The sequence below is a fragment of the Cervus canadensis genome, chromosome 26, assembly GCF_019320065.1.
Source record: "Cervus canadensis isolate Bull #8, Minnesota chromosome 26, ASM1932006v1, whole genome shotgun sequence".
Taxonomy (NCBI): Eukaryota; Metazoa; Chordata; class Mammalia; order Artiodactyla; family Cervidae; genus Cervus; species Cervus canadensis.
The window spans coordinates 580,093-607,465 of record NC_057411.1 but is presented as its reverse complement, the minus strand read 5'-3'; the positions used below and the strand labels follow the sequence as shown (position 1 = coordinate 607,465).

Below are 27,373 nucleotides of genomic sequence, written 5' to 3'. Positions count from 1 at the left end.
TTCTGTCATATTATTGGGAGTATCTTAGGGATTCTTTATCATCCAAAGGGAATAGTTTACTAACTGTTTCAGTTCCTCTAAAGTTGTCAGATTAGCAAATCTGACCTAAAAGTAACCATAAAGTAGTTATGGACTTAATTCTATTATTTCTCCCTTCATAAGTTTATTACTATATAAAATGTCATTTGATTTTATTTGTCTTGTTAATTTCAAATTATCCACACATACCTTTTTTGATGGAATAGCCCCTAGACTGTCTGACATCTACCTTGCAGAAGCAAAATAAGGAGCCTCCAAACTTGTAAGGCATTCCCAGTGTTCCTTCTAAGTTACACCAGCAAATTTTCTGTCATCTTACTTAAAGGACTTCTAATTAGCATCCTTGTTATCTTTGGAATAGAATATGAAGCGGCGCAGGCGTCGAGATATTTTACGAGTACAGCTGGTACGGATATTTGAGCTGCTGGCAGATGCTGGTGTCATTAGTCACAGGTAGGTATTGGATATTGATTTTTAAAGCTTGTAATTTACGAAATATACAAAAACCGAAAAGCACCTTTGTAACAACAAAAAATGGCACCACTATAAATATTATTTACTAAAGATGTATCTGATACATTAGTCCGTGGCTAAAAAATATATTGAAGAGCTACCACCCATACAGATTGCTTCGGGCAAAGATGGAGTGGAATGTCCTTATGATTTTAATATTTCTTGAGATCTAGTAATCGAGGCAAGTAGATAGCAACCTTTTTTTTTCCCAGGAGTGGGTGTCTGTTTTAACTGTGTCTTACCTTGTTCAAGATCTGTTTTTTCTGGAGTTGTAAAAATCATGTATTTAAAGGCTAAACATTATAAACTTTGCACATTTACTTCAATCAACTGTTAATTTATTGTGCTTAGAGCAATTATGAAATCCAAAAACATAATTTCTATTTCCACCCTTTACAAATAAAAAACATAAAACCTAAAATTTTGTTGACACTAAGGCCAGCACCTTGAGGAAAATTCCATCAGCTTTATGTAGGGAAATAACTGTTTCCTTAGAAACGTAATGGTGTTGCCTGACCATTGAAGGAGGAAAAAAAATGAATCCTGACCGTTTCCAGAAAAGATCCTGAGGAAAAAAATATTAATAAGCAAGTATAGTATATATTTTTACTTTACCATTTATCCTGATCATTTATTTCTGAGTGCACCTAACACCTTTCATATTTAACATAGAATGTTTTTCACAAGTGCTTTCAAAATAGCTTTAATCAAAGAGAATCTAAACCATTGATTTACTATTAAAGTAAATGAAAAGCAAATAAAAGAAGCATCATTCTTTTTTTTTTTCCTTTGCTGCTTCACAAAAATAAAACATTGGAAATTAGCCAAAATGAATTTGACACTTGCTGAACTTGATGCAAAAGATTAACCTAATATACATCTAAATCTTTTTTCTTTTTTTATTACTTTTATTGTAATGTTAGTAACACAGTTGCATGTTTTATTTTTGGATTTGTCTTTTTTTCTTCCCCCCAAGAGAAATCAAAATAAAGTGAACACTATTATGGACTTTTTTTTTTCTCACTTAAGGAAAAAAAGATGAGTTCTGGAATGGCCAGGAGGCAGGGATCTTCGGTTTGTTCAATCAGTTGATCCTCTGTGCCTGGTGCCTAGTAGGTACTCAGTCATTCTGAGTCAGCTTACAATCTACCATGTTGGTTTCCCAGCCACTGTGAAGTGTTGACCCAGAGTTTAAAAACACTCACTTAAGGAATAAAGGAGAGTTTCATCATGAATACATTCAACATATTTTTAAAGTCATAGACTGATACTTTTAATATGCTGTAAAATCACTGTGGCTCCTTACTCTTATTTTCATGGCTTTAGGATGTTTATAAAAAACTATTTGCAATTATTGAAAGAGTATTTTTACTTCTGGAATCATAAACTTTAGAGGTATTTTCAAATAAATATAACAAGGAAAAGTTAACTAAATTACTATTGGTAAAAAAACTCTCAAGTACCTACTGGTCACATGCTTAATAACTGATGGAACAAGACTGGAATCCAGGATCTGGGACTCTGTCACCAGTGACCTCCTTGCAGTCAGTGGACTCTAGGCCCAGAACCCTGGCCTCAAGGAAAATCTTCCTGTAGAGATTCTTGAAGAAACTTCCAAGGTCTAAAATAGAAGATTAAAAAACGAACACTCTTACTTGAATTCTCTTAAATTTTTGTATCCCCAGTAATAGCAGTAATCCTTGCTGAGAATAAGTACCTGATGGGTATTTGATTGGTTATGCTAAAGGCATACTGTGTCTATGTAGGACAACTGTGTAAATGTACACAATTAGTCTTTCCTCTTTCTACCTTCTAAACTGATCCTCCCTGTTCCCGTTGTGTCTCCTTATATTTTTATTTTGAAAAGCCGTATATTTTGATGGAGAGAATAATGTTGACTTAAATTATAGTTTAAAATCATGTTTTCCTTAACATGTGTTTTCTTCCATATTTTCAGTGCAAGTGGTGGCCTTGATAGTGAAACACATTTCCTCAACAACACTTTATTAGAATACGTAGATTTAACTAGACAACTCCTGGAAGCAGAAAATGAAAAAGATTCTGACACGCTGAAGGATATACGATGCCATTTTAGTGCCTTAGTGGCGAATATCATTCAGAATGTTCCAGGTATGATTTTTAGTTCCTCAAACCCATAAATGAATATTAAGAGACTATCATAATTTTTCTCCCCCTGAGGAATGGTAATCTAAGTTGACAAGCAACTTGTGAACATTTGAAAAATATGTCAGGGTAACATTTGGAATTTTAGAGGCAAATGATGCTCTATAGAGGAAAAGAGCATGGTTTCCTCTACACTGTCTGATCTCAAGCTCACTAATGTAAAGATATGATTTAATCCATTACTTAGCACTTGTCTACAACTTCTACTTTGGTTCATTATGATACTGTTGAGTTTCTTCAACAAGGATTGCTGCAGAGAGCTTGTAGAATAGATTTTTCTTAAGTGGAAAGATTCCTTGGAGATCACCTAAACCAGCAGCAAAAGGCAGCAGAGTGGGTTTTGACTCCAGACCTCACACTTTACTGCAAGTAGATCAGTTCCCTTGTTGTCTGTTATGTATCAATATATCAAGATTGCATGTAATGATCATTGTATAGCTGAAAACGGTATATGTAGTCCAAAGCCCTCTCTTACCTGTGAATCATGATCCAGAAGTATGTTGTGTTGATGTTCTGGCCGAGGTTCGCGTGTCGCCAGCAACAGCCCAGGGAGAGGCGGGGCCCTGATGCCCAGCCCTGCCCGCCTTCAGCAGCATCGTGACTGCCACGCACTTCTACTTGCCAAGATGCTGTATTTCACATAACACTGCATCTCACTGAACATGATAATGTACACTGCAGCTCTGTTCCTGTGATATACGCATATATGTAAATAATTTGTTACTGTGGAGGTTGGGGGTAGGTTAAAATGAAAACTTTTGCTTTCTTCTTATATGATATTATGTGTCCAATAACAATCCTGGTGGCTCAGATGGTAAAGAATTTGCCTGCAGTGCAGGAGACCCGGGTTCAATCCCTGGATCAGGAAGATCCCCTGGAGAAGGGAATGGCAACCCACTCCAGTATTCTTGCCTGGAGAATCCCATGGACAGAGGAGGCTGGTAGGCTGCAGTCCATGGGGTTGCAAAGAGTCAGACACGACTGAGCGACTACATCACCACCATCCAATAACAAATAAATTGACGTGCATATTCAGGGAAGAAAAAATGAAAATAATTTTTCCACCTATTTTTTATTTTCAGTGCACCAGAGAAGAAGTATTTTTCCTCAACAGAGCCTTCGTCACAGTCTGTTTATGCTGTTCAGTCACTGGGCGGGTCCTTTTAGCATCATGTTTACACCCTTGGACAGATACAGTGATAGAAATATGCAAATTAACAGACATCAGTACTGTGCGCTGAAGGTATTTACCTAAAAATCTGATTTCTTTTTTCTTAGGCTAAGAGTGGAGTTAAAATATTCTTCTCTCTCAGTGCCTGGTGTTATAAAAAGGATCAGGATTTCTTCAGAGTACCTGGGAGTACTAGAATATATATTTGCCTGCTGTATTCAAGCACTTATACTGGAAGTTTATTTAAATGCATAAAACATAATGTAGAAGTATTCCAGAATCTATGAAAATTGGAAGCCACATTCTTAAAGAATTGAGGATTGCCTCAAAAATATACTTATTTTTTTTCCTACTTAAGTACTTTCTCTTGATCTTTTTTTCCCTTCACCTCCAGTACTGTTCAAACTCCATGTCTAATGTAGTATCGTGATATATATGTATTGCTCATATTAAATTTCTTAGTTTCAAAAGTTACTATTATGCTTTTCTTTGTAAACAAAAATATTAAAGATATTGTGGCTACATAAGCAGGAGTAAAATACCCTGCCTCTTCTCATTAAGCAACCAACATTTAACCTCTGAAATGTTTTAAGTGTAATTCTAATATTATTGTTTGAAGGCTATGTCTGCTGTACTCTGTTGTGGCCCTGTTGCAGATAATGTAGGACTTTCATCAGATGGCTATTTGTACAAATGGTTGGATAACATTTTGGACTCTCTGGACAAAAAGGTAATTATGATAGTTCCCTTAAAATTCTGTAGTACATTGTCACTGCATTGCATTATTTGGGGGCTTCCCAGGTGGCACTAGTGGTAAATGATCTGCCTGTCAGTTCAGGAGACAGGAGATGCAGGTTCCATCTCTGGGCTGGGAGGATCACTTGGAGTAGGAGATGGCAACCCACTGCAGTATTCTTGCCTGGGAAATTTCATAGAGGAGCCTGGGGGGCTACAGTTCAGGTGGTCTTAGAGAGTTGGATATGACTGAGCGCACACACACACTGCATTATTTAGAGTTATCGTGTGGCTCACTGAATATTTCTTTTTGAAATAAGATAGGTTAGAATCATGGGCCCAAAACATATTATGTAAAACTAAATAGGATATCATAAACTAAGATTTCTAATTCTTATTTAGTTCTCATTTAAACAATTTTAATTTCCCTCTTAAAGGATTAATATAGTAGTGTGTATTTATCTCACAAAGGGTTTTAAATTAGTAAAAGAATATAATTGTGGAATACTTTAAGCTCCATGGAAGAAATATGCTATTTGCTCTGTCTAATTTTTTTGATGACTCTCCAATTAATCACTTTTCCTCCCTCATTACTCATACCATACAAACACAGACCTCACAGTTTAAAATAGGACTTGCATTTCTTCCCCCTGGAAGGAATATATTTTGTATTGGGCTATCAAAAATAAGAATAAATTTTGACAAAAATAACTGGGGAGGTTAATCACTCATTTTCCTGAAAGCACTTAATCACTGTTCATATTCATCAGCCACCTCCAGGGCTCTGCTGGAAAATTGAATTGTACGTCTAAGACTTATATAAAAAGCAGGAGACCACGTTTAATTTCTCTGTGTTGGTTTTTCTGCTGGTTGAATAAAATCAGAAAGAGTTGAACTAAAGGAGACTTGAGTTTTGTGATGAAATACAATGAATATATGCACTGTGTTATTTTAATTGAAATGTAAGAGGACTAGATAAATAATATATCCCTTTCTTTGTCCTGGGCAATTTTGTGGCCTTTGCTTAGGTTCATCAGTTGGGCTGTGAGGCAGTTACATTACTGCTGGAGCTGAACCCGGATCAGAGCAACCTGATGTACTGGGCAGTGGATCGCTGTTACACTGGTTCCAAGAGAGTGGCCGCTGGCTGTTTCAAAGCCATAGCTAATGTTTTCCAGAACAGGTACTCTAGATTCTGCTGTCTTTTGTAATTTATTTAGCATCTCTTAAAAAACAGAATGTGTCCTTTTGAACTCACTGATATTAATAAACCAATATTTTCTTACCTTAAACTCAAACAAAATCTAACCAAATAGTGATAATGATTACCATGCATCTGTCGTACCTATTGCCTTTAAAAAAAAAACAAAACAAAAAACATTCACCTCATAGGCTTAGCTCCTGCATGCCTGTATCCTTCCCTTTATATCATATCATATTTATTAACTGGTGTGAAAGCCTCTAAACTTTATTTATCTAACATGTGAAATTTGTCCCTAGGGATTATCAGTGTGACACAGTGATGCTCCTCAATCTGATACTGTTTAAAGCCGCTGATTCTTCTCGAAGTATCTATGAAGTTGCTATGCAACTTTTACAGGTTTGTAAACATATTAATTAAAATATATTTTTAGTTGGGACTTAATGAAGCACAACAATCTATTCTTGCCTTGAAAGTATGCTAATGTTCATCTTTATTTTTAATAGTGGTGTATGTTATGATTCCTAATTATCATTAGAAAAAGAAGACTAAGATAATTGGGTCATTTAAGTCTATACATAATGCGCAGTTTTGAGTGTATTGTAGAGGCCTGTGTGTGGTAACCCCATGCTCACCTGTGTGTGCGCCTCTGTGTGTCTGCGTGAGTACTTGGAAAAGTTGAGTGGTTAGGGCCTCTGTGTGCCTTCACCTGTTTCTGTTCAGCAAATAAGAATAATGTGAGTCAGTTTGTTTTGGAGAATCAAGTAAAAATAATTAGCTCTTTTATGATAACCTTTTGTGAGTTTTCTTTATTAGACTGAGACGAATAACTTAGACATTTCACTTGGATATATGGTTATATCCATTGATGGTAGGATGTGGTTCTTCATTCTTAACCAAGGGTTAAGAATGGGATTCAAGGAGATGCACATTTTTCCAAAGGGTTTGAAGTGGTACTGAGGGATCATCTTAAGAATTATACCCTAGTGTCTTTATTAGTTAAGAAGAAGGTTGAGTAGTGCAGCTCTTTGTATAGTATAATATCAAAAGAATTTTTTGCTTATATTTTGTATTTAATCCATGATTAAGCAAAATAGGTCTGAAGATTTTGTTTTCACATATGCATGTTTTTATATAGTCATAATTTTGAATTGGAAAAGTGGTAAATCTTCAAGTAATTGTATATTGAGTTGCTGAAGTTATTTTCAAACTATGTTACTGACATTCAACACAAGGAATGTTAAAGTCTTGTAAAGAATTACAGAGCTTGTCAAGTTGGGACTGATACTTTTTTTTTCCCCAAGTGCTAGAAAGAAAGATAAATTGATCCTTATAACACTGTTCTAGTATTCATTTGGAATTACAAAGAACAAGAATTAGAGACCTTTTGCGAACATTTCTGGAATTAGAAATTAGCATCCAAGAAACTTTACAACGCATACAACTCTATAATTTTGAAACTACAATGTTTCTTGGGAGAAAATTCTATGTTTTTAATTATAGCTGAAATTTAGAGGACCCACAAAATCTTAAATGGATGGATTACATTCCTGTAGATCCTGGAACCGAAGATGTTTCGCTATGCTCACAAGCTGGAGGTCCAGAGAACAGATGGAGTTCTCAGCCAGCTGTCCCCTCTGCCGCATCTGTATTCCGTTTCCTACTATCAGCTGTCCGAAGAATTAGCAAGGGCATATCCTGAGCTGACTCTCGCCATATTCTCAGGTATGATTGTTCAACTGGTTAGTAGTTTTTCTTCACCAACCATTTTGAAAAAACTACTTTTAGGAGGGGGGATCGGGATGGGGAATACGTGTAAATCTATGGCTGATTCATATCAATATATGACAAAACCCACTGAAATGTTGTGAAGTAATTAGCCTCCAACTAATAAAAAAAAAATTAAATTAAAAAAAAAACTACTTTTAGTAAATGTAAAGCTATGAAATTTGAGGTTGAATTAAAACAAAACATGTCTTTATATAAGAGAGGTTTTTCCCTTTAATATGAACTCTTTAATACTGATCTACCATGATACTGAGATTGCTTATTAAAGATCTCTAAAGGGATTCTAACCTTGACCTCTCTTCTCCACCTCACACTAGCCAAAAAAAAAAAAAGAAGTAGGAGGGGGCTTTACAGGCAATTTGAAAATATTCCTTTAGTAGACATAAAACTTCCTGAATCTTCTAGTTTGTGGTTTATCTTGTATATTGGTCTGTTTTTAATAATATAAATGGGCAGGGATAAGGATACAGGTTTCTCTCTTTAAGTAAGACTTCTAATCATAGAGGAAGATACTGCACTGCCTTAAGCAGAACTACAGCCAGGAACCCACCTTGCTTCCTGGTCCAGTTTCCTTTCCTTGGGTCCAGCAAACATTCCTGCCTTGAGTTTCTAAATCTTGGACTGTGTGTCAAGCAAGATGTCCTATACATATATGGGTTTCCCAGGACTCAGATTTAAGATAATTAGGGAGTTCATCCAGCTTGAGCCTTCTGGTTGATGAACACACTATTGCAGGTGCCTCCATAGTGCTTATAAATCCTTTAACTGAAAAGTTTTATTAGTTATAATACAAAAGACTCTTCGCTAGTTTTTCTGCTCTTCATCTTCAATAAGATCTTGTTCTAATCTTAGTGCTGCAAATGCACCAGAATTGGTATGCAGGAGATACCAGGGCTCTGAAGTGTTTGATTCAGGTTCAAGGCACAGAGGCCTCCACCTTCTTGGCCCATCTTTCCACAGTGCCTATTTTAGCAGTGGAGATAATTTGAGTCCCACCCCTAACTGATCTGATTGGGGGAAAATTAACAGCTTAAATTCTCCTAACATTCAGTGTTTAAAGCAGCACACAGGTTTGCACTGGTAAATAGCAGCAATCACGCCTCTTCCTTCTTCCCAACTTCCAGTCTCGACATCCCTTTCAGGATGGACGTGGATGGTCATCAGTGCAAAGTCGTAACCACATGCGTGCTAAGTATTTCAGTTGTGTCTGACTCTTTACAGCCCTACACACTGTAGCCCTCCAGGCTCCTCTGTCCATGAAATTTTCTAGGCAAGAATACTGCAGTGGTTGCCATGTCCTTCTCCAGGGGATCTCCCCTGACTCGGGGATCAAACCTGAGTCTCTTGAGTCTCCTGCCTTGGCAGGTGGGTTCTTCACCACTAGCGTCACTGGGAAGCAGATAAGTAACCGCTGTCTCCACTAATTCTCCTGCTCCTAGGCTTTTCTCGGAAGCGCCTGGGCTTTTCCTGGAGGCTTCAGCACAGAAAAGAGAGGAGTCCTTGGTATCTCAGAGGTCATGGAATTGGTCAGGATGGCAGTGGGTGCTGCCATGGCCTTGGCTCCCATATATACTTAAAATCCCTCAGCCAGGATCTCTTCATTCAGAGCTTCAGGTCTCGTATTTCATACTTTTGGTAATAATATTGACCTGTTAACAGAAGGGGTTCTTTTAGACGGTAACGACAGTCCTATGTGCAGGGCAGCAGAAGAGACACAGATGTAAAAAACAGACTTTTGGACTCTGGGGGAGAAGGTGAGGGTGGGACGATTTGAGAGAATAGCATTGAAACATGTATATTACTGTATGTGAAATAGATGACCAGTGTAAGTTCGATGCATGAAGCAGGGCACTCAAAGAAGCCGGTGCTCTGGGACAACCCAGAAGGGTGGGGTGGGGAGGGTGGTGGGAGGGGTTTCAAGATGGGGGGACACGTGTACACCTGTGATTCATGTCAATATATGATAAAAACCACCACAATATTGTAAAGTAATTATTCTCCAGTTAAAATAAATGAATTACTTTAAAAAAAGAAGGGGTTCTTCTAAAAAGTTGTAACTGAGCATAAATGTGTGCAAGGCATAAATGTGTGCAAGGCACTGGACCGAGCAGATTGTTGGCACCGTGTTGAGTTTGCACTTTAACTCCGTGACACAACTACTTTTGTTACCTTCTTCGAGAATAGTAAGTTGAGGATCAAAGGTTGGTAGTTGGTCCTAGGTCAATCTGTGTATATGTGGTAGAACTGGAATTCAGACCCAGTTCTGAAGTTGTAAGTATAAGATGCAGTGGGCAAAGGGGGACTTGAGGAGAGAAGGTTTTTACTTAAAGTGATTTATGGAAAGTAAACAGTATATAAAAACTCATGGACTTTGGAATCAACCTTGTATTTGAATCCTCTGCCACTTGATCATTTTCTGACCTTGCACATGTTACTCGAAATATCCACCTCACCAAGTTTATCATGAGCACTATATGAGATGAATGTAAAAGTAATAAGCACTTCACAGGAGTCTCCCCTAGATAGAACCGAAATATGTGAGGTTTTTCGTGGGTCACTTTAATCCATGTATAAAGATTGTCTTTATCTTATGTTTTTTTATTTGTTAAGAAGCACATGTAGTAAAATTTACCCATTAATCATTTTAACTGTACAGTTCAGTAGTGTTAAGTGTATTTATATTGTTGTGAAGCAGATCTCCTGCAATTTTTCATCCTGCAGAAGTGAAACTTTATACCTACTCAACAGTAAACTCCCCTTTTCCTGAACTTCCCCCAGCCCCTGTTAACTACCACTGTGCTTTCTGTTTCTCTGAACTTGATTATATTGGATACCTTATAAAAGTGGAAGCTTACAGTATTTGGTTTTATGATTAGCTATTTTCACTTAGCATAATGTCCTCAAAGGTGATCCTTTTATGTTGTAGCAAGTAACAGGATTTCCATTCTTTGTAAAGCTACAGAGTATTCTATTATGTGTATGTGTGTCAGAACACACATATTGTTTATCCATTTGTCTAGCAATGAACATTTGGATTGGTTCCACTTCTTGGCCATTGTAAATAGTGCTGCTATGAGCTAGGTCTTCAAGACCCTGCTTTCAGTTCTTTTGGATCTATAGTCAGCAGTGGGATGTCTAACTCCTATTGTAGTTCTATTTTTAATTTTTTTGAGGAGCCACTACACTATTTTCATAGCAGTGACACCATTTACAGACTCACCAGTAGTGTGCAAACATTCTTCACTACCAGAGATATTTTATATAAAGGTAAGTATGTGGTGTATGTTCGCTGTTTCCTTTTCTTTATGATGTCATCAAGGTCAGATTTCTTAAAAGGAGAAACAATGCTCATAAATAATTCTTAAATGTGGTGAATAAAATCTGGCTTGTTTCTTTTTCAGAATTAAAAAGTTACGTTTAAATTCATTACAAATCAAAGGAAAGCAACAGTTACATCAGTTGTTCCCTCTCTGACTTGTCCTTAACCACAGAGATAAGCCAGAGAATTCAGACAGCTCACCCTGCTGGGAGACAGGTGATGTTGCATTACCTGTTACCGTGGATGAACAACATCGAGCTGGTGGATCTGAAACCCTTGCCCACAGCGAGGCGACATGATGAAGATGAAGAGGATTCCTTAAAAGACCGAGAGCTGATGGTGACTAGCAGGCGCTGGCTACGAGGAGAAGGCTGGGGATCCCCACAAGCCACTGCCATGGTTTTGAATAATCTCATGTACATGACCGCAAAGGTAATAGGTTTTGTATTTGTGGTTCCTGCACAGAGTTACCGAGTTAGGAGGCATAAACAGGTTAGAAATAGACAAAGAGATTAGATAATCCAAACAAGTATGTGTTATAAATAAGTTCCTTTCTTCAAAAAAAAAAAAAAAGCTTCATATCAGATATACTTTTTGGGAGTGGAGCTAAAATCATATGTGATTGATGATATTTGTATTTAGGTTTTTTGAAAGAAATTATTTCTCTACAGTGTGGAGAAGATTAAAGCTGTTTGTCAAAGCATTATTTTCTGATCTTTCACGATGTTATGAGTTTGGTTTGAATGGATGGCTGTTACTAAAGTGCTACTGAAGTACGTGTGCCGTATTTCCTGTATCTAGTATGGTGACGAGCTGGCGTGGTCGGAGGTGGAGAACGTGTGGACCACACTCGCAGATGGCTGGCCGAAAAACCTGAAAATAATATTGCACTTTTTGATCAGCATTTGTGGAGTAAATAGTGAACCAAGCCTCTTGCCTTACGTATGTGTTCAAGTTCATTCACTTTCATATATGTATATGCATATTTACCTGGTGTCTTGTGATGTCAGAATCTGGGCAGCAGTAGAACAGCGGACGCAAAGCAGGGGCCAGGAGGGGGACAATCAGGAAATAGCACATGGATTCATTCATTGATTCATTTAACAAATATTACCTGGCTTTACTCCAGGCCAAGTGCTCTTCTATGTTCTGGGCATTATAATCTGATGGATGCTACAGATTTTATTCTTTGAACCCACATCTAATTTATTTAATGAATAAATCAGTAGGTTAGTAATGTACGGTCATGGTAAGGGCTACGGAGGAAAATTGCAGAGTCCTGAGGGTGGATAACTTTGGAACCACCACTGTCTGTGAGAATTAGAGATGATATTGGACAGAAAGTAATATGAATGTGGAGACATGTTAGTAATTTTTCCTATCAGCAGCTGACATTGGAATATTAGAGCATGATGAGAAGTGAGAGCTCAGTACCTATAGAATCATGCCCTAAAGGCTTCTGGAAGCAGGGAAAATCATGATAAGAGATACACAGTGAAACATGAACAGTCTTTATCTTCTGAAGAAAGAACAGTACTTAAATCTGCTCAAGAGAACAATATGGAACTATCAAACACAAAGGTTGAACTGAATATACACGCATGCACACAGACGTGTGTGTATGTAGATATAACTGGTAGACACGGAGTGGCATCTCCTTAAAGGATGCTCCACAGAACACTAGCTCTGCAGAGTTGCTCTAAACTCTGTGCTTATGGATCCTCCTTGAAATGAACCATTGAGTAGCCTTGCTTTACCCATCATCTCCTGGGTTAACCTGATGACTGAAAGCTTTGTTCTGAAGGCATGTCACAATGATCTGCATTGAGAAGCACTTGGAGAAAGGTGGGTGTGTAGTACAAAACATGATCCCACATTAGCTGTCTGACCACATGTCCTAACAGTCCCCCTCAAGCCCCCTGCCCCTGAACCATGCTGAACCCTCTGCTGCCCGGCTCTCACTCAGGCATCCCACCCAGGGACCTTGCCATTTACTTTCCTCTCTCCCCAAACAGTCAGTTGCTCATTTCTGTACCTTCTTAAGATGTTTCCTCAAATGGCTGTTCTCACTGATACCTTTGCTGGTCATCTTGTTCAAATCTGCAAATGCCCTGCCCCCACACATATACTCTTCTTTTTCTTTCCCCGTTTCATTGGTTTTCCTAACACTTTATCATTGAACTCACCCTATATTCTATTTCTTTGCCTCATTATGTTTGCCTCAATCAGTCCAGTAGACTTTGAGCTCTTAAGAGCAGGAATCTGAGAATTCCCTGGCAATCCAGTGATTAGAACTGGTGTTTTCACTGCTATGGCCTGGGTTCAGTCCCTGGTCAGGGAACTAAGATCCTGTAAGACGTGCACAGCAACAAAAAGAAAAAAAAAAAAAATGAGCAGGAATCTTTGTTTATTTAGTTCATTGCCTTCTTGTCAGAGCCTAGACTAGTGCCTGATACACAGGAAGTTCCCCTTTAATTGGATGAATGAATGACTGAATTGGCACTGGCACTAGAAACAGGCATGATGTTGTAATTCCAAGAAGCCAAGATGAAATTCCTAGGCTTGCCTGGTAGCTCAGATGGTAAAGAATCTGCCTGCAGTGCGGGAGACCCAGGTTCAATCCTGGGTCGGGAAGATCCCCTGGGGAAGGGCATGGCAGTCCACTCCAGTATTCCTGTCTGGAGAATTCCATGGACAGAGGTGGGCTACAGTCCATGGGGTCACAAAGAGTGGGACACAACTGAGTGACTAACACTTTCACTTTTCAAGATGAAATTCAGGGAATTGCCATTTGCCAGAAATTTTAAAAGAGCTGTTTTTCATGATAATAATAATAATTTCTTAATTATCACTTCTTAAGCACTACTTATAGGCCAGGCATAGTACAAGCACTTCATTTACATTACTTAATTTCTGGAAGAAATCTGTGAATTTGGTAAGATGACTGCAGTTTTACAAATGAATCAAGTAAGGTAGCGAGAAGAGTGACATAGCTCAAAGTCACATAGCTATTTAGGTCTATCTCTGTAGAGCTGGAATTCCAACCCAGAGCTGTTGATGACAAGTCCAGGAAAGCTTCTTGACAGGCCCTGCAGCTGGAGTTGGGGGGTGTGTGGCTGGTGTGTCAAGTGGGGACTTGACAGGATTAGAGTCATGAGTATCATCTCAGAGGTCCTGGGTCAGAGCAAAGACACAGAGGCTGAAATGTACCTGATGTGATCAGAGGAGACTGAACTTGAGAACAAAGAATTAGCAAGTATAGCAGGTTGGATAGTTCTGGAGCTGTGTAGGAGGTCAATTATCAGAGAACCATTATCAGATTTTTGGTGTGATGTGATAAAGCATGTTTTAAGACTTTTCCAGGGTGATGTAAAACAGCTTCTCACACATCTGAATGCAGCGTGAATCAGCTGGGGATCTTGTTCTCATTCTCATTCTGGAGTTGGGGGTGGGGCCAGAGATTCTGTATTTTCTGAAAGCTCCAGATAATAATGCATGTTCTACGAGGACCACATTTTAAGTACTAAGGTTTAAATAGGGAGAAAAAAGAAAGATCGCATACTAATTGATCAGCCTATGTCAATAATACATACTACTGAAACATACTTTTTGATCAAGTAGGATGGATCAAGTAAGATGGATCAAACCAGTCAATCTAAAGGGAGATCAACCCTGATAATATGGACTGCATAGTCCATGGGGGTCGCAAAGAGTTGAGCACAACTAAGTGACTTTCACTTCATTTTCCATTGAAAAAGAAACTGATTTATAAAAAGGCAATTATCTTTTGCTTTTCTAAAAATAACTAAAGGGAGTGATGACTTTATGGACACCATTAAGCAATATATCTAGGTCATCCTAATTCGATATGATATTGAGGGCTGAAGGGAAGAGTACTTACTTATAAAGCTGATTAATGTCTAATTGCTGATCAGTGTCTATTCACATTTAGATTGTGCTTATTCATCTACTACTTAAAGCTGAACTTATCTGATAAAATTTGTCTCAAGACAAGTTTGTGTGATAAAAATTGTGCCTTTTCTTCTCCAAATGATTTTTTTTTGTGACAGGTGAAGAAAGTTATTGTATATTTAGGTAGAGACAAAACAATGCAGTTGCTTGAAGAACTGGTGAGTGAACTACAGCTGACCGACCCTGTCAGTTCAGGAGTCACTCACATGGATAACCCCCCTTATTACCGCATCACTTCCAGCTATAAAATCCCCTCTGTCACCTCAGGTGAGAAGTCATTTAAAACTGATTACTTTGTATCAAAAAAGAAGCTTTCCACAACTGTTCATTTTAGCATGCGTTTGCTTTAAACGTCATAGAGAAAACACGCAAACATAAGTCATGGATGTAATTAACTTGATAGAACTTTGTAAATCATCATATGAGTAGAAAGGTTTGACAATGTAAGGATTTGTAATGTGATAAAGGGAACATTTACATACCTATTCAGAACTGGAATATATCCATTTTGTCCATTTACAACAGATGCTCTTATAAATGGATATAATTAATATGTAAATATCAGAATTGCTCACGTATTGAAATTACTGTGTAATTTCATATTGTAATTATTTGAGCATATATTATACATAGTATTCAATCATGTGAGTGTATTTACTTTTATGTATATCCATATTATAATATTTTGAGTTGAAACTACATCCATTGAAAATTGATATAATATCTGGACTGTTGTAGATTAAATTTATATGAAATTCTTTGTCACTCAGTTTATATTAAATGCTTTTGTGATGTTAATAATAGCTAGAGATCTTTCATACTATGTTTTATAATTTACCTTTGTCATCTGGTTTCATCTTTTTGTTATACTTTCTACGAGATTTCTAATAATGCTTCCATTGAATTTTTTATCTGCTAAAATGTTTTTAATTCCAAAGAGAGTTTTTTAATTAAAAAATTTTTAGGGGCATCCTATTCATGTTTCACAGTTGGACTATCATCTTCTATATTTGATAAAGCTTTCTACCTGGGAAAGTTCCTATTTTCTTTATATTGCTGTTTCTTTGTTTTGATTTGTCTTAGTAAAAGCTTTCTTCAAAAGCCTACCAACTGTAGATCTGTCTTTTCATAAACAGTGGCATATTAAAGAGTTGATTGGATGGTCTGTAGGTATATATGGAACTTGTTGATGTCCTTTTTTATACAATGATTTCATCGATGTAAGTGTCCATTGGTCTTTTCTCTTGTACTAATCAGATTCCCCAGAGAAAATTCTTCCAATCCTCTGCCTAGAGTAGAAGATGTAGGGGTGTGTGTATGTGTGTGTACCGATACATATAATCCATAGATACACACACTTGCAGTCTTCCAGCCTTCTGATAGCCCAATGGTATAAGAAGGTTGCAGGGAGATATGTCTTCTCGTTACACATGTATGTATATGTCCACTTAGTTCCCTTATCCTCAGTAAAGTACTTCCTCCTTCACCTGTGTATGGTGTGTCCTAGTCTAGAAATCCTCTGATTTATTGTCATCAGAGAAGACTTCAAGTGAGCAGAGACAGTTACCCAGTTACAAGAGGTAGAGGGGTAGCTCTTGGGGCCCAGCTACTTCTGAAATAGATTTTCAACTGTTGCCATTTTCAGCATCTGCTTCAACCCCTGCTTCCCGAGGTCCTCTCTTGCTACTGATTCCTAAGTCTCTTGGAGGTTTAACAATGTAGATACAGAGGTTTCTTGTTTCCTCCACTAACAGCTCTGGATTCAGCTCTTTTAACATTTAATTACTTCGTGTCCATTTGTTTTCCAGCATCCCTAACTTTGTTGCTGTTGACTCTTTACTCTGTTGGTCTTTAAGAGTACATTCCTTTTTAAAAATCACCTTTGTCTCATTTGGGCTTCCCTTATGGCTCAGTTGGTTAAGAATCTGCCTGCAATTCTGGAGACCTGGGTTCGATCCCTGGGTTGGGACGATCCCCTAGAGAAGGGAAAGGCTACCCACTCCAGTATTCTGGCCTGGAGAATTCCATGGACTTGTATAGTTCATGGGTTGCGAAGAGTCAGACATGACTGAGCAACTTTCACTTTTCGTCTCATTTTAGTGGAGTTTTGACATCTGTAGTATGAAATCTCTTGTTCTTATTGAGCTGTCCTAAGCGTTACATTCATTGATACTGTTTTATTTCTGATGACAGGAACTACTTCTAGTAGCAATACAATGGTTGCTCCCACGGATGGCAATCCTGATAATAAGCCCATAAAAGAGAGTATTGAAGAGAGGTAAGTACTTCTCTGTTCTTCATTACTCTTTCAGTTTGACGTATACTGATTATCATCAGAATAAACAATAATTTCTGCATTGGAATGGTGTTAATATTCTAGTGAAGAAATAGATTTCCATGCTGGAAATTTTTCACATTAAAGACACTTGCATGCTAGATTTTTTAATATGCACCAATGAATAGGTGGAGTATGGTGAGTCACTTTTTGTGTTGCTACTTTTTTTTTAACTTTTCTAAATGGATATTTTACTCTTGTCTGTTTTATATGGAATAGGTTTCACCAGAACATTATTATCACAACAGTTTAAGAAAAACTTCAGGCAGAAATAACTGACTTCAAAGCTTAAGCTTTTGAATTGTAATGTGGAAATTAAAATATATCACAGTAAACTTTAGTTAGTAATTTGTGTGCTGTGTTGTTTTTTTAAGCATAGAAGTTGAAACATCAAGTACAAATACTGTTTTGCCATGAACTATGACTAACTTCAGTGGTCATTCCCACAGCTATGTGCACCTAGACATCTACAGTGGACTAAACAGTCATTTAAATCGTCAACATCACAGACTAGAATCTCGATACAGTAGCAGCTCTGGAGGATCTTATGAAGAAGAAAAAAGTAATACATTCCAAATGTGTTTTTCTGTTTCTGTTTTTAATAACTATGATGGTCAGGTGTACTATCATTATAGTAATGTTAACTATTAACATTATTATTATGTTAAGTATTCTTCCAGTAAATTGTTTTTAAGAAGAGTATTTAACTGCCACTAGTGGTGTTCCAACATAATCTGAGATGTCTTGACTTTAAGAAGCAACATTAAGTGGGGGAAATACATTTTAAAAGCACAGGTTCCCTGTAGGTTGATCAAAAGGAACATAAGAATTGGTTCTCAAGAAGCATCATAGAAAGAATCACAGAACAGACACATAGGCAACAGGCTGCTGTTTTGAACAGGTTTGATCTTTGGTGGGACTCAGGTTTTATTGAACATTCTCCCTTGCAGTTGCGAAATGAGCACTCTGTCTGAGTCTCATTTTAACACTAAGGTAGGGTGAAATGGAGGCACAAGCCTTCAGACCGCAAGGGACCCTGAAGATGATCTGGTCCGCTCTCCTCATTTTGCACACGGTGGAACTGAGGCCCAGAGAGGTGAAGTGACTTACCCACGTCACACAGAACTCACATGTCCTGACGGCCTTTTTTACTGTGCCCTGCGGCCCCACTGCAGTAGAGCAGATTTCCATTGAAGATGGGTTAAATCGGCCCTATCTCCAGAAATCTGAACTGAGTAACTTACCAGAGGCCCTTGACACAAGGCAGCTTTATCTATAATGTGGTCTCATAGCTTGGACATCAATCAGTTGTGAAATCATGATGAGGTGCTCATGTAGTTTTGCTTTGATTTAAAATAAAGGAATTTGAATTGATATATCTTTTTCTCTCTCTGATAATATTGGTACCCAGGTCTACCTAGCAAACATCTGTCAAAATAGTGGGAAATTTTCTTTTTTATCACTTTCCAGTGCTATAAGTAGTTGGTGTCTTTCTAGAGTTTGCTTATGTTGGCAGAAAATAGATGGTGTAGACAATGAGATCATTTTATTTTGATAGGTGACTCAATGCCACTTTATTCTAATTGGCGACTGAAAGTGATGGAGCGTAATCAAGGAGAGCCACTGCCCTTCCCACCAGCTGGAGGCTGCTGGTCGCCACTGGTGGATTACTTGCCTGAAACGTCATCACCTGGATTACCTCTTCACAGGTGGACCTCAGCGTCACTACTATTTCATACGAGCCAACCCGCTGCTTAATACTTTCAGCTGTCTCTATGCTATCTGACAACACGGAACACAAGCAACCTTCTTTCCTTTGATACTACCACAAATTCTCAACGTGTATTTAGATTTTAAGCGATCTAAAAGCCCAGACTTCTCACTGTCTACAATGAATAGTATTAAATCTAATTCTGCTGCTGCTGCTTTTCTGGGTGTCTGGCATAGTTACTTGACCTTTCTGGGACCCAGTTATTACATCTGAAAAATACTATTTTACAGTGGTAGGCACTCTTATTTTGAGTTAAGCTGATTTCCTGCTTAGCGAAAATCACAGTAGAACAGTGACTGCATTCTTTCAAAATGTATAAATGTACCAAACATGTACCGAACACCGACTATGTGGCAAGCAGTGCACCAGGTCTTAGGGTTGAAGATGGAGAAAACATGGCCCTTGACTTGGAGGAGCCCTTAGCGGATAGGCTGTGTGTAAAACTATCACTGAACAGTTTCCTCAGCTGTATTTCTTTTCTTCTTTTTTTTTTCTTGAGAAATTGTATTTTTCCATAAAATACAGTATTAAATCTTAGAGTAATTTGCATAAGATTTTCTCTAGGTTTGCTCTAGTGGAACATTAATAAGGCTCTTGTTTGTCATAGGTGTAACATAGCCGTGATCCTTTTGACGGATCTCATCATTGATCACAGTGTGAAGGTGGAATGGGGAAGCTACCTCCATCTTCTTCTTCATGCAATTTTTATAGGTAATAAATATTTGGTATTTCTTTCATTGTGTATTTCTGTGATCACTGAAAGGCAGTATATGGTATGTTTGCTTTTTATAGGTTGCATTTTATTCATTTATCTTTATTGAGGTGTAGTTGATTTAAAATATGAGTTTCAAATAATGTACAAATAATGATTTAAAACTTTTATAGATTCTACAGCATTTATAGTTATTATAAAATATCAGCTAGAGTCCCTGTGCTGTATGATATATCCGTGTAACTTACTTACTTTATACACAGTAGCTGTGTCTCTTTTAATTCCCCACCCCATCTCTTCCCACTATTACTAGTATGTTCTTTCTGTCAGTTAGTCAGCTTCTGTTTTGCTGTATTCAGTAGTCTGTTTTATTTTTTAGATTTCACATATAAGTGATAACACACAGCACTTGTCTTTTTCTCTCTGGCCTCTGTCACTAAGCGTAATGCCCTCCAGGTTCATCCCTGTTGCTGCGAATGGCGTTATTTCATTCCTTTTAAATGGCTGTTGTAAATAATGCTGCTGTGAACACGGGGGTGCATATATCGTTCCTAGTGTTTTTGTTTTCTTTGGATGTATACCCCCCAGGAGTGGAATTGCTGGATCATATAGTAGATCTATTTCTAGTATTTTGGGGAACCTTCATAGTTTTCCTCAGTGGGAAAAGTGGTATGGTTTTAAGAAAGTTTCTACATATTTCTGTTCTTTTTTTTTTTTTTTTCATTTTTCTGTTCTTATTTTTGTATGTTGTTTCCATGACACTTTTTACTGGGATTCTCATGGTCTAGAGGGGTGTTATTCCTAGCCTGTCTTTTAACCACAGACAGGTCTGTTACACCTATTCCTGTTCCTTTCATACAGTCTCTCCCACTGCACACAAAAATACACACACCTTCCAGCAGGAAAGATTCTGTAACAGTAGCAAGAGTAAAATTAATATACCTTTAGGACTGTGAACTTTTAGAGTAAATGGAAAATTGAAATGGGTACTGACTGTTTCCCAAAATAATTAGATTCTAGACAGTCTAATTATTACAGTTAAAGCTCCACTGTGCCTTCTGTGACAAACATGTGGGATCCATCACATCTCAGCAATACTTTTCATGCTTGTAAGATTGTTTGCCTGAAGCAAGTCAAAATAGCCATCTTGTCCTAAATTTTCCTGATATGTACACATATTATATATTACTTCCTTCCTTCAGTAAGCAAACATCTACTGACTTTCTGTTTTGTTCCAGGCGCAAAAAATGCTTGCCTTTAGAAGTTCATGTCCATCTAGTGTTAAGTAACAGAGTAATAGTTTCTAAGAGATTACTAAATTTCAGACATAAAACACATTGGAAACTTGCCTTGATTCACCCTAGTCCAGTAGGACCATAGGATATTGTAAAAGTGTGAACGAACTCTAGGCCAATAATAAAACTTGATGTAGTATGTCATCTTTCACAAAATATTTAAGTTGTGCTTTTCTTTTTAAAATACGCATTTGGTAGCAAGAATGCTACTCATCATTTCCCTTTCCTGATGACAACTGTCTGCTCCTCTCTTTAGGGTTTGACCACTGCCACCCTGAGGTGTATGAACATTGCAAACGCCTGCTTCTGCACTTGCTAATAGTAATGGGATCCAGCAGTAACATCCGAACTGTTGCTTCTGTCCTTCTCAGGAACAAGGAGTTTAACGAGCCCAGGGTGCTTACCGTCAAACAGATTGCACACTTAGATTATACTTTCACAGGTATTTGCTTTAAAAGTAGTTTGAAAATAGAACCGTACTTTGTTAATCTTGCATTAGAGAAAGTCAACTGAAGTTGAGATACTAGAGAGTACTTTTTAATATAGTTTTATTATTTTAGGTACCAGTGACATTATTAATTCATAAAAGAAGGAATTAAACTGGGAGTATTTGAATCTCTATTACCTTTAAGGGTCTTTGTCATAAAAATGTTGAGTGGCTTAATTTGAGCACTGGTTATGAAAAAAATGGTGAACTTGTATTAGATTCCTCCTACTCTCAAGAGCTGAAAAACTGACGAAGGAAGACATTTAAATTTTTTTATTCATTCAGTTATATTAATTGCATTTAAAATGTTATACAGCTTGAAGTCTAGTAAGTTCCAAATTATATATTTTTAAGTAGTGAGGTCCAAATTAATGAGACTTTACTGTAGAATTTATTTCACTGTTGATGTGAATTTGTTTTACTTTTCAAATTGTATTTTCTTTTTCCCTAATAGCCCTAACTTATTTATTTCATTCATCAGTATCATCAGGTTTATAATAAATGACCCAGAAAATAATTGGGTTTAAAAATTGAAATAAGATTACTTTTTTCCTAATCATATAATGTCAGATACAGGGTTAATACCTTTTAAAGTTACTTACTGGAAGCCCTGTTGTTTACCCAAAACCCTGTAGTTAGTGAGAAAACAATTGTTAGTAAACTTAGTCGCCTTTTTAAACTATGATTAAAAGATGAATGGAATAAAGTTTACTGCCTTTTTTAAGTTAAGCATTTCTATTCAGAATTCCATAGTTTGTATTTGTTGTTTGTTTTTAAGGCTCCTTTTGCCATTTTATAAATATGGGCATTAGTGATAACCTTTAGAATTATTTAATAATTGGCATAATATAAATATTACAAACAGACTTTAAAATTGTCTTTATTTAAGTAAAGTGAAGCAGAAAGTATGGAACCCTTAACGTAAGAAATTAAAAATCAGCTAACACTGTAGAAATTATTTCCTTAACACATGTTGAGGAAATATGCCAAAGTATCAGGAAACTTCCAGTTCCAACACTGTTCAGCAGATGGCAGCATAGGATAGCATAGTAAATCCAAACCATTAAGTTTCAATAAGAGGCTCTGAAAGCAGTGTTTGCTCAAAAACTCACTTGATGTCCTCTGGTGCTTGTGCGGCTCCAGCATAATCTGTAAGGGCTCATAGCTTCATCTTTATATATTGTGGGAGATGGTTTCACGTGTGGGTATTCACACCCATGGTCTCTTTCAGCAGGTGTCAGTGATTTTATACCTGATTACCAGCCCTCCCCCATGACCGACTCAGGGCTCAGCTCAAGTTCTACCTCCTCTAGTATCAGCTTAGGAAATAACAGCGCTGCCATTTCCCACCTGCACACCACTGTCCTCAACGAGGTTGACATCTCAGTAGAGCAGGATGGAAAAGTCAAAACCCTCATGGAATTCATTACCTCAAGGTAACATTTGCAGCTCTTCCCATTCCAGCCATAAACCTCTGTTAAGTCGTTGTTTCATTTGTCAGCTTCAGTGAACCCTATTTTTGTTTTCCAAAGTGTCATTGATTTGGAAAAGACAGGTTTGTCTTGTGCAATATTTAGAAAATTTGATGCAACCAGACTTTCTTCTTTTGCTCACACAAGATTATATATGAGGAAGGGCCTTAATCATGTCTGAATACTAAGTACCCAAAGAGAGTGCAGTATTGTCTGAATGTATATTCTGCCCTCATTAGCTGCATTACCAGTCAGTCATCAAATATTTACTTATGGTCCACTCTTTGCAAAACACTCTAAGTAAAGAAGAAACATAGATGGGGAGGAAGGGGCTAGCATACCACAGCAAGAGCAAGACCACAGATGTGAGAAAACAAGGTATACCTGTTACTCACTCACTCAGGCTGGTGAGTAATCCAGCTTGAATGCAGTGTTGAGCGGCTCCTAGATAAGAAAGCTTGGGAGAATTCAAACTGGAGAACCAGAACCATGAAGCCTAGGCCAGAGGTCTTTCAAGAAAGGAGACATTATCGAAAATCTTTGAGCTAGAATGAGGAGTGTGGAGGAGGGCCCAATTAAATAAATATGTTGAGAAAATCAGTCTCATAGCAGAGTACTTGATGAATTAGAGGTGTCAGGGACTAGAGGCAGTGTGACCACATTTTTTTTTTCAGGGCACCTTGGCCTGTGGTAATAAGGGGCTGAAACCTGAATAATCAAGCTGGTAAATGCACAGATATTTTAAAGAAAGAATTGAAGGACATTATTCTGTCCTAAACTTTTCCTGTAGTTTTAACTTATAAATTATTTTCTTTGCCTTACAATCTAAGTAAAGTGTCACCTCTATAAATTTTGACCTTTAATATCTAAGCAGTAACCAGTACTCTTCTCACTTGGCAAAACTTGCCATCTTTTCCTACTACCTCTGAGAGCATTTGACTGTAACGATGGGACATTTTGAAATTATATGTAACTTGGATCTTCCGCTACTTGCTCTAGATCATTGCAAATCCAGGTAGTATATAAACCTAGCAGTAGACTGTATGACATGCTGTTTGATTTACTCAACTACTATCCTTTCTAACTGCAAAAGCACATTTTAAGTGAGTGTGAATAAAACTTAATATCAAATTAAAAACCAAGGGAATCATATCTGTTCTCTGTTTTCAGAAAAAGAGGGCCCCTTTGGAACCATGAGGATGTTTCTGCCAAGAATCCTAGCATAAAGAGTGCTGAGCAGTTGACTACATTTTTGAAACATGTGATTTCTGTTTTTAAGCAGTCAAGCTCAGGTATCTTTTAATAAATGTTTCAGACAATATTTTTTTCAAGTACTTTCAAGTACTTTTACTGTGATGCCAAAACTTCTGATGATGTTCAGCAAAAAATTGACAGTTGACATGTCTAAATTCAAAAGTCATAGATAGGTTTTCTTTTTTAACTTATTAGTGAAAACAGATTTGTTTTGGTTGAAGAACAATTTCTACTTGAAAATAAGACTGCTACTTTTGGGACTTTCCTGATGGTCCAGTGATTAAGACTTTGCCTTCCAATGCTGGAGATGTGGGTTTGATCCCTGGTCAGGGAGCTAATATTCCACATGCCTAGTGGCCAAAAAACCAAAGCATAAAAACAGAAGCAATACTGTAACAAATTCAACAAAGACTTTAAAAGTGGTATATACCAAAATAGATCTTTGAAAAAAGAATGCCACTTTGATGTTCTTTGTTTGACATATGATAGTATGATAAAATTATAACACGATTGTTCATCAGGAAACAATTATTTTGAAGGAACATTGATAGAGATGACAGACTGTACTGGTTTGGGCTTCTGTGATCTAAAATTGAACACATCCTGAAAATTAGAGTAAAACGTGTCTAAAATGGTGGTTCTTAGCTAGGGGTGATTCTTCTTGGGACATATTGCAATGTCTGGAGACATTTTTATTGCAGTTAGGGGGCGGGAAGTCAGTGATTAGTTGCTACTGGTGTCAAGTTGTCAAGAGGCTGGAGACGCCATTACAACAACTGCACAGCGCAGGACAGCCCTCACAACAGTTACTTTGCCAAAATCATAATAGTGGTGACGTTGAGAGACCTTGTTCTCAGGGATCACTTCCCTGGAGATGATAATGAAGAGTCATCTGAAGTGCAAATAGAATTGTATGAAAAGGAAAAGCATTGACTTGGAAAATGTTAGCAAATGTTAATGCCCCGTTTGCCAGGTATTATGCTGGCACTGAATTTAATATGGTTCCTAGCTTATGATCATCACCCCTATATATATCCTGAAAAACAAGAAGCACTTACTCGTTTCCTTTGTTTTCACAGAAGGAATTCACTTGGAACATCATCTTAGCGAGGTCGCTCTGCAGACAGCACTTTCTTGTTCTTCTCGACACTATGCTGGGAGATCCTTTCAGATTTTCAGGGCCCTAAAGCAGCCTCTCTCTGCAACTACGCTTTCTGATGTTCTCTCCAGGCTTGTAGAAACTGTAGGGGATCCAGGAGAAGATGCCCAGGTAGTTCTTTCACTTTTTTCAGCAGATGTTGAGCAGTGGGACCTGTTTCCAAACATAAATCATGGCAGGTAGAGCAAGTTAATGTCATAGAGAATTATTGATGTCAGATGCTAAGAAGCAGAGAATTAAAAACAAAGTTAGACAATTTATGTTTAATAACATACAAATTGAATTAGGTGGTGCTTATAAAAACAGCTTTATACATACATACCTGGATATTATTCTGTGATGACTACAAGGTAAAAGAGGAATTTAAAGTTAGATGTAAAGCAAAACACCGAATTTCATTTTTTAAGATAAATTACATGAAATACTGCAATAGGGAACTTAACATAGGTCTGTACAGACCCATGATGTTATTAATGCTGTTTTAGATACTGAAGATACAGTAGTGGACACCACAGAGTTCTTAGCATGGAGCTCACATTTCACTGGGGAAACAAACCTTTTAATCCACCAATAATGTATAAAACAACTTTACTTAATGATGAATGCTGTGAAAATAATAAGGTAGGGTGACAGTTTAAGCAATGATAAGGGGAGAGGGGTTTTTTGTATATAATCACCTAGAAGATGAGTTTTGAACACATGTGTAAATGAGTAAGCGAGCCCTGTGATCATCTGGGACAGAGAGCAGAGGGAAATAGGACAAGTGCAAAGGCCCTGAGGCAGAAGCAATAGGCTCTTCAGAGGAAAAGCAAACGATCCAGAGTGCTACAGTGCATGGGGTTGGGGACTCCAGCAGGCCCAGATCACATGAGGCCTGGGGAGGTTCTGGTGAGAGGTGGGATTTTACTCTGAATCGATGGGAAACTACACATAGTTTTAAAAGGAGAATGATGGATGTGATTTGTTTTTTTAAAAATTCACTCTGGGGGTGGCTTTGTGGCATCCTTAGAAAGGTAAAAGAGGCCAGTTAAGAGGCTGTTTGTAAGAGCCCAGGCCAGAGCGGCGATAGCTGGGTTAAAGGAAGCCATGGAAGGAGAGAAGTCAGGTACAGGATGTATTTTTAAAGTCGTATTTTCAAGACTTGCTGATGGATTCAGTTTAGATGTGAGAGAAAGAAAAAAGGATGTCTCCTAGATTTCTGGCCCCAGCAATTTTGGGTGGGTTGTGTTGCCATTATAATCAATGTACAACATTAATTTGCTACGTTTTCATCCATCCACAAGATCATGTTGCTCAAGAGTTTAATTATTTTGTAATATTAATGTGGAACTTGTTCTGTTTTAAAATCTCATCAGGATGTGCATTATAGTTTTTTCTTTCAGAGCATAATTAATTAAAATCTGCCCCTTTTTTCTAGGGATTTGTGATTGAGCTGCTTCTCACGTTGGAATCTGCAATTGATACTTTAGCTGAAACCATGAAGCATTATGATCTTCTTTCTGCCCTTTCTCAGTAAGAATTGATAAACCAGGCAACCGGTGGATTTGTATACAGAACTTCAGTAGCTAAATAGGCACAATATTATATTGTTCTAACATTGGTAGTGAGAGGAATACCCCCAAATTCAGATGAATTGCCAGTGGGGAAATGAGCCTTAGTGAGGATGGGAGAACGGCCACAGGGCTAGCAAGTGGCAATACTGTTCCTTTCATCTGGCCAGAGACCTTCATGCTGTGCTTCTAGGCTTCAGCCCCAGTAACAGGCTCTGTTCCCAGCACACTCAACAACCCATTGTCCCCCCAGCAGGTCAGGCTCCTTAGGACTCACACTTTCCACCTATTGGTCCTCCTCCCTGGACAAGCCTCTCTTCAAACTTTCTTCCCTTTGTAAATCCCAAATTGATTTATCCTTCAAGTCCCATCTCAGTACCCTCTCCTAGTTAAGCATTTCTAACTGCGACCAGGGG

General features: G+C 37.7%; 1 protein-coding gene across 9 annotated transcripts in view; it reads left to right on the top strand.

Moving 5' to 3' along the window:
* FRYL (FRY like transcription coactivator) overlaps positions 1-27,373 on the top strand; it is a 252,923-nt gene that overhangs the window by 183,063 nt on the left and 42,487 nt on the right. For 7 of the 9 annotated variants that reach the window (XM_043448225.1, XM_043448226.1, XM_043448227.1 and 4 more), the window contains 19 exons: positions 401-492; positions 2,510-2,682; positions 3,819-3,979; positions 4,527-4,637; positions 5,671-5,825; positions 6,143-6,242; positions 7,400-7,568; positions 11,123-11,382; positions 11,752-11,892; positions 15,021-15,189; positions 17,116-17,200; positions 17,707-17,819; positions 18,816-18,966; positions 19,636-19,739; positions 21,292-21,477; positions 22,754-22,958; positions 24,165-24,286; positions 25,328-25,518; positions 26,825-26,919. In XM_043448225.1, coding sequence (XP_043304160.1) covers positions 401-492; positions 2,510-2,682; positions 3,819-3,979; positions 4,527-4,637; positions 5,671-5,825; positions 6,143-6,242; positions 7,400-7,568; positions 11,123-11,382; positions 11,752-11,892; positions 15,021-15,189; positions 17,116-17,200; positions 17,707-17,819; positions 18,816-18,966; positions 19,636-19,739; positions 21,292-21,477; positions 22,754-22,958; positions 24,165-24,286; positions 25,328-25,518; positions 26,825-26,919 — 2,783 coding nt within the window. The remainder of the gene's footprint in view (positions 1-400; positions 493-2,509; positions 2,683-3,818; positions 3,980-4,526; positions 4,638-5,670; positions 5,826-6,142; positions 6,243-7,399; positions 7,569-11,122; positions 11,383-11,751; positions 11,893-15,020; positions 15,190-17,115; positions 17,201-17,706; positions 17,820-18,815; positions 18,967-19,635; positions 19,740-21,291; positions 21,478-22,753; positions 22,959-24,164; positions 24,287-25,327; positions 25,519-26,824; positions 26,920-27,373) is intronic. The other 2 variants (XM_043448228.1, XM_043448221.1) reach the window with 1 other exon arrangement.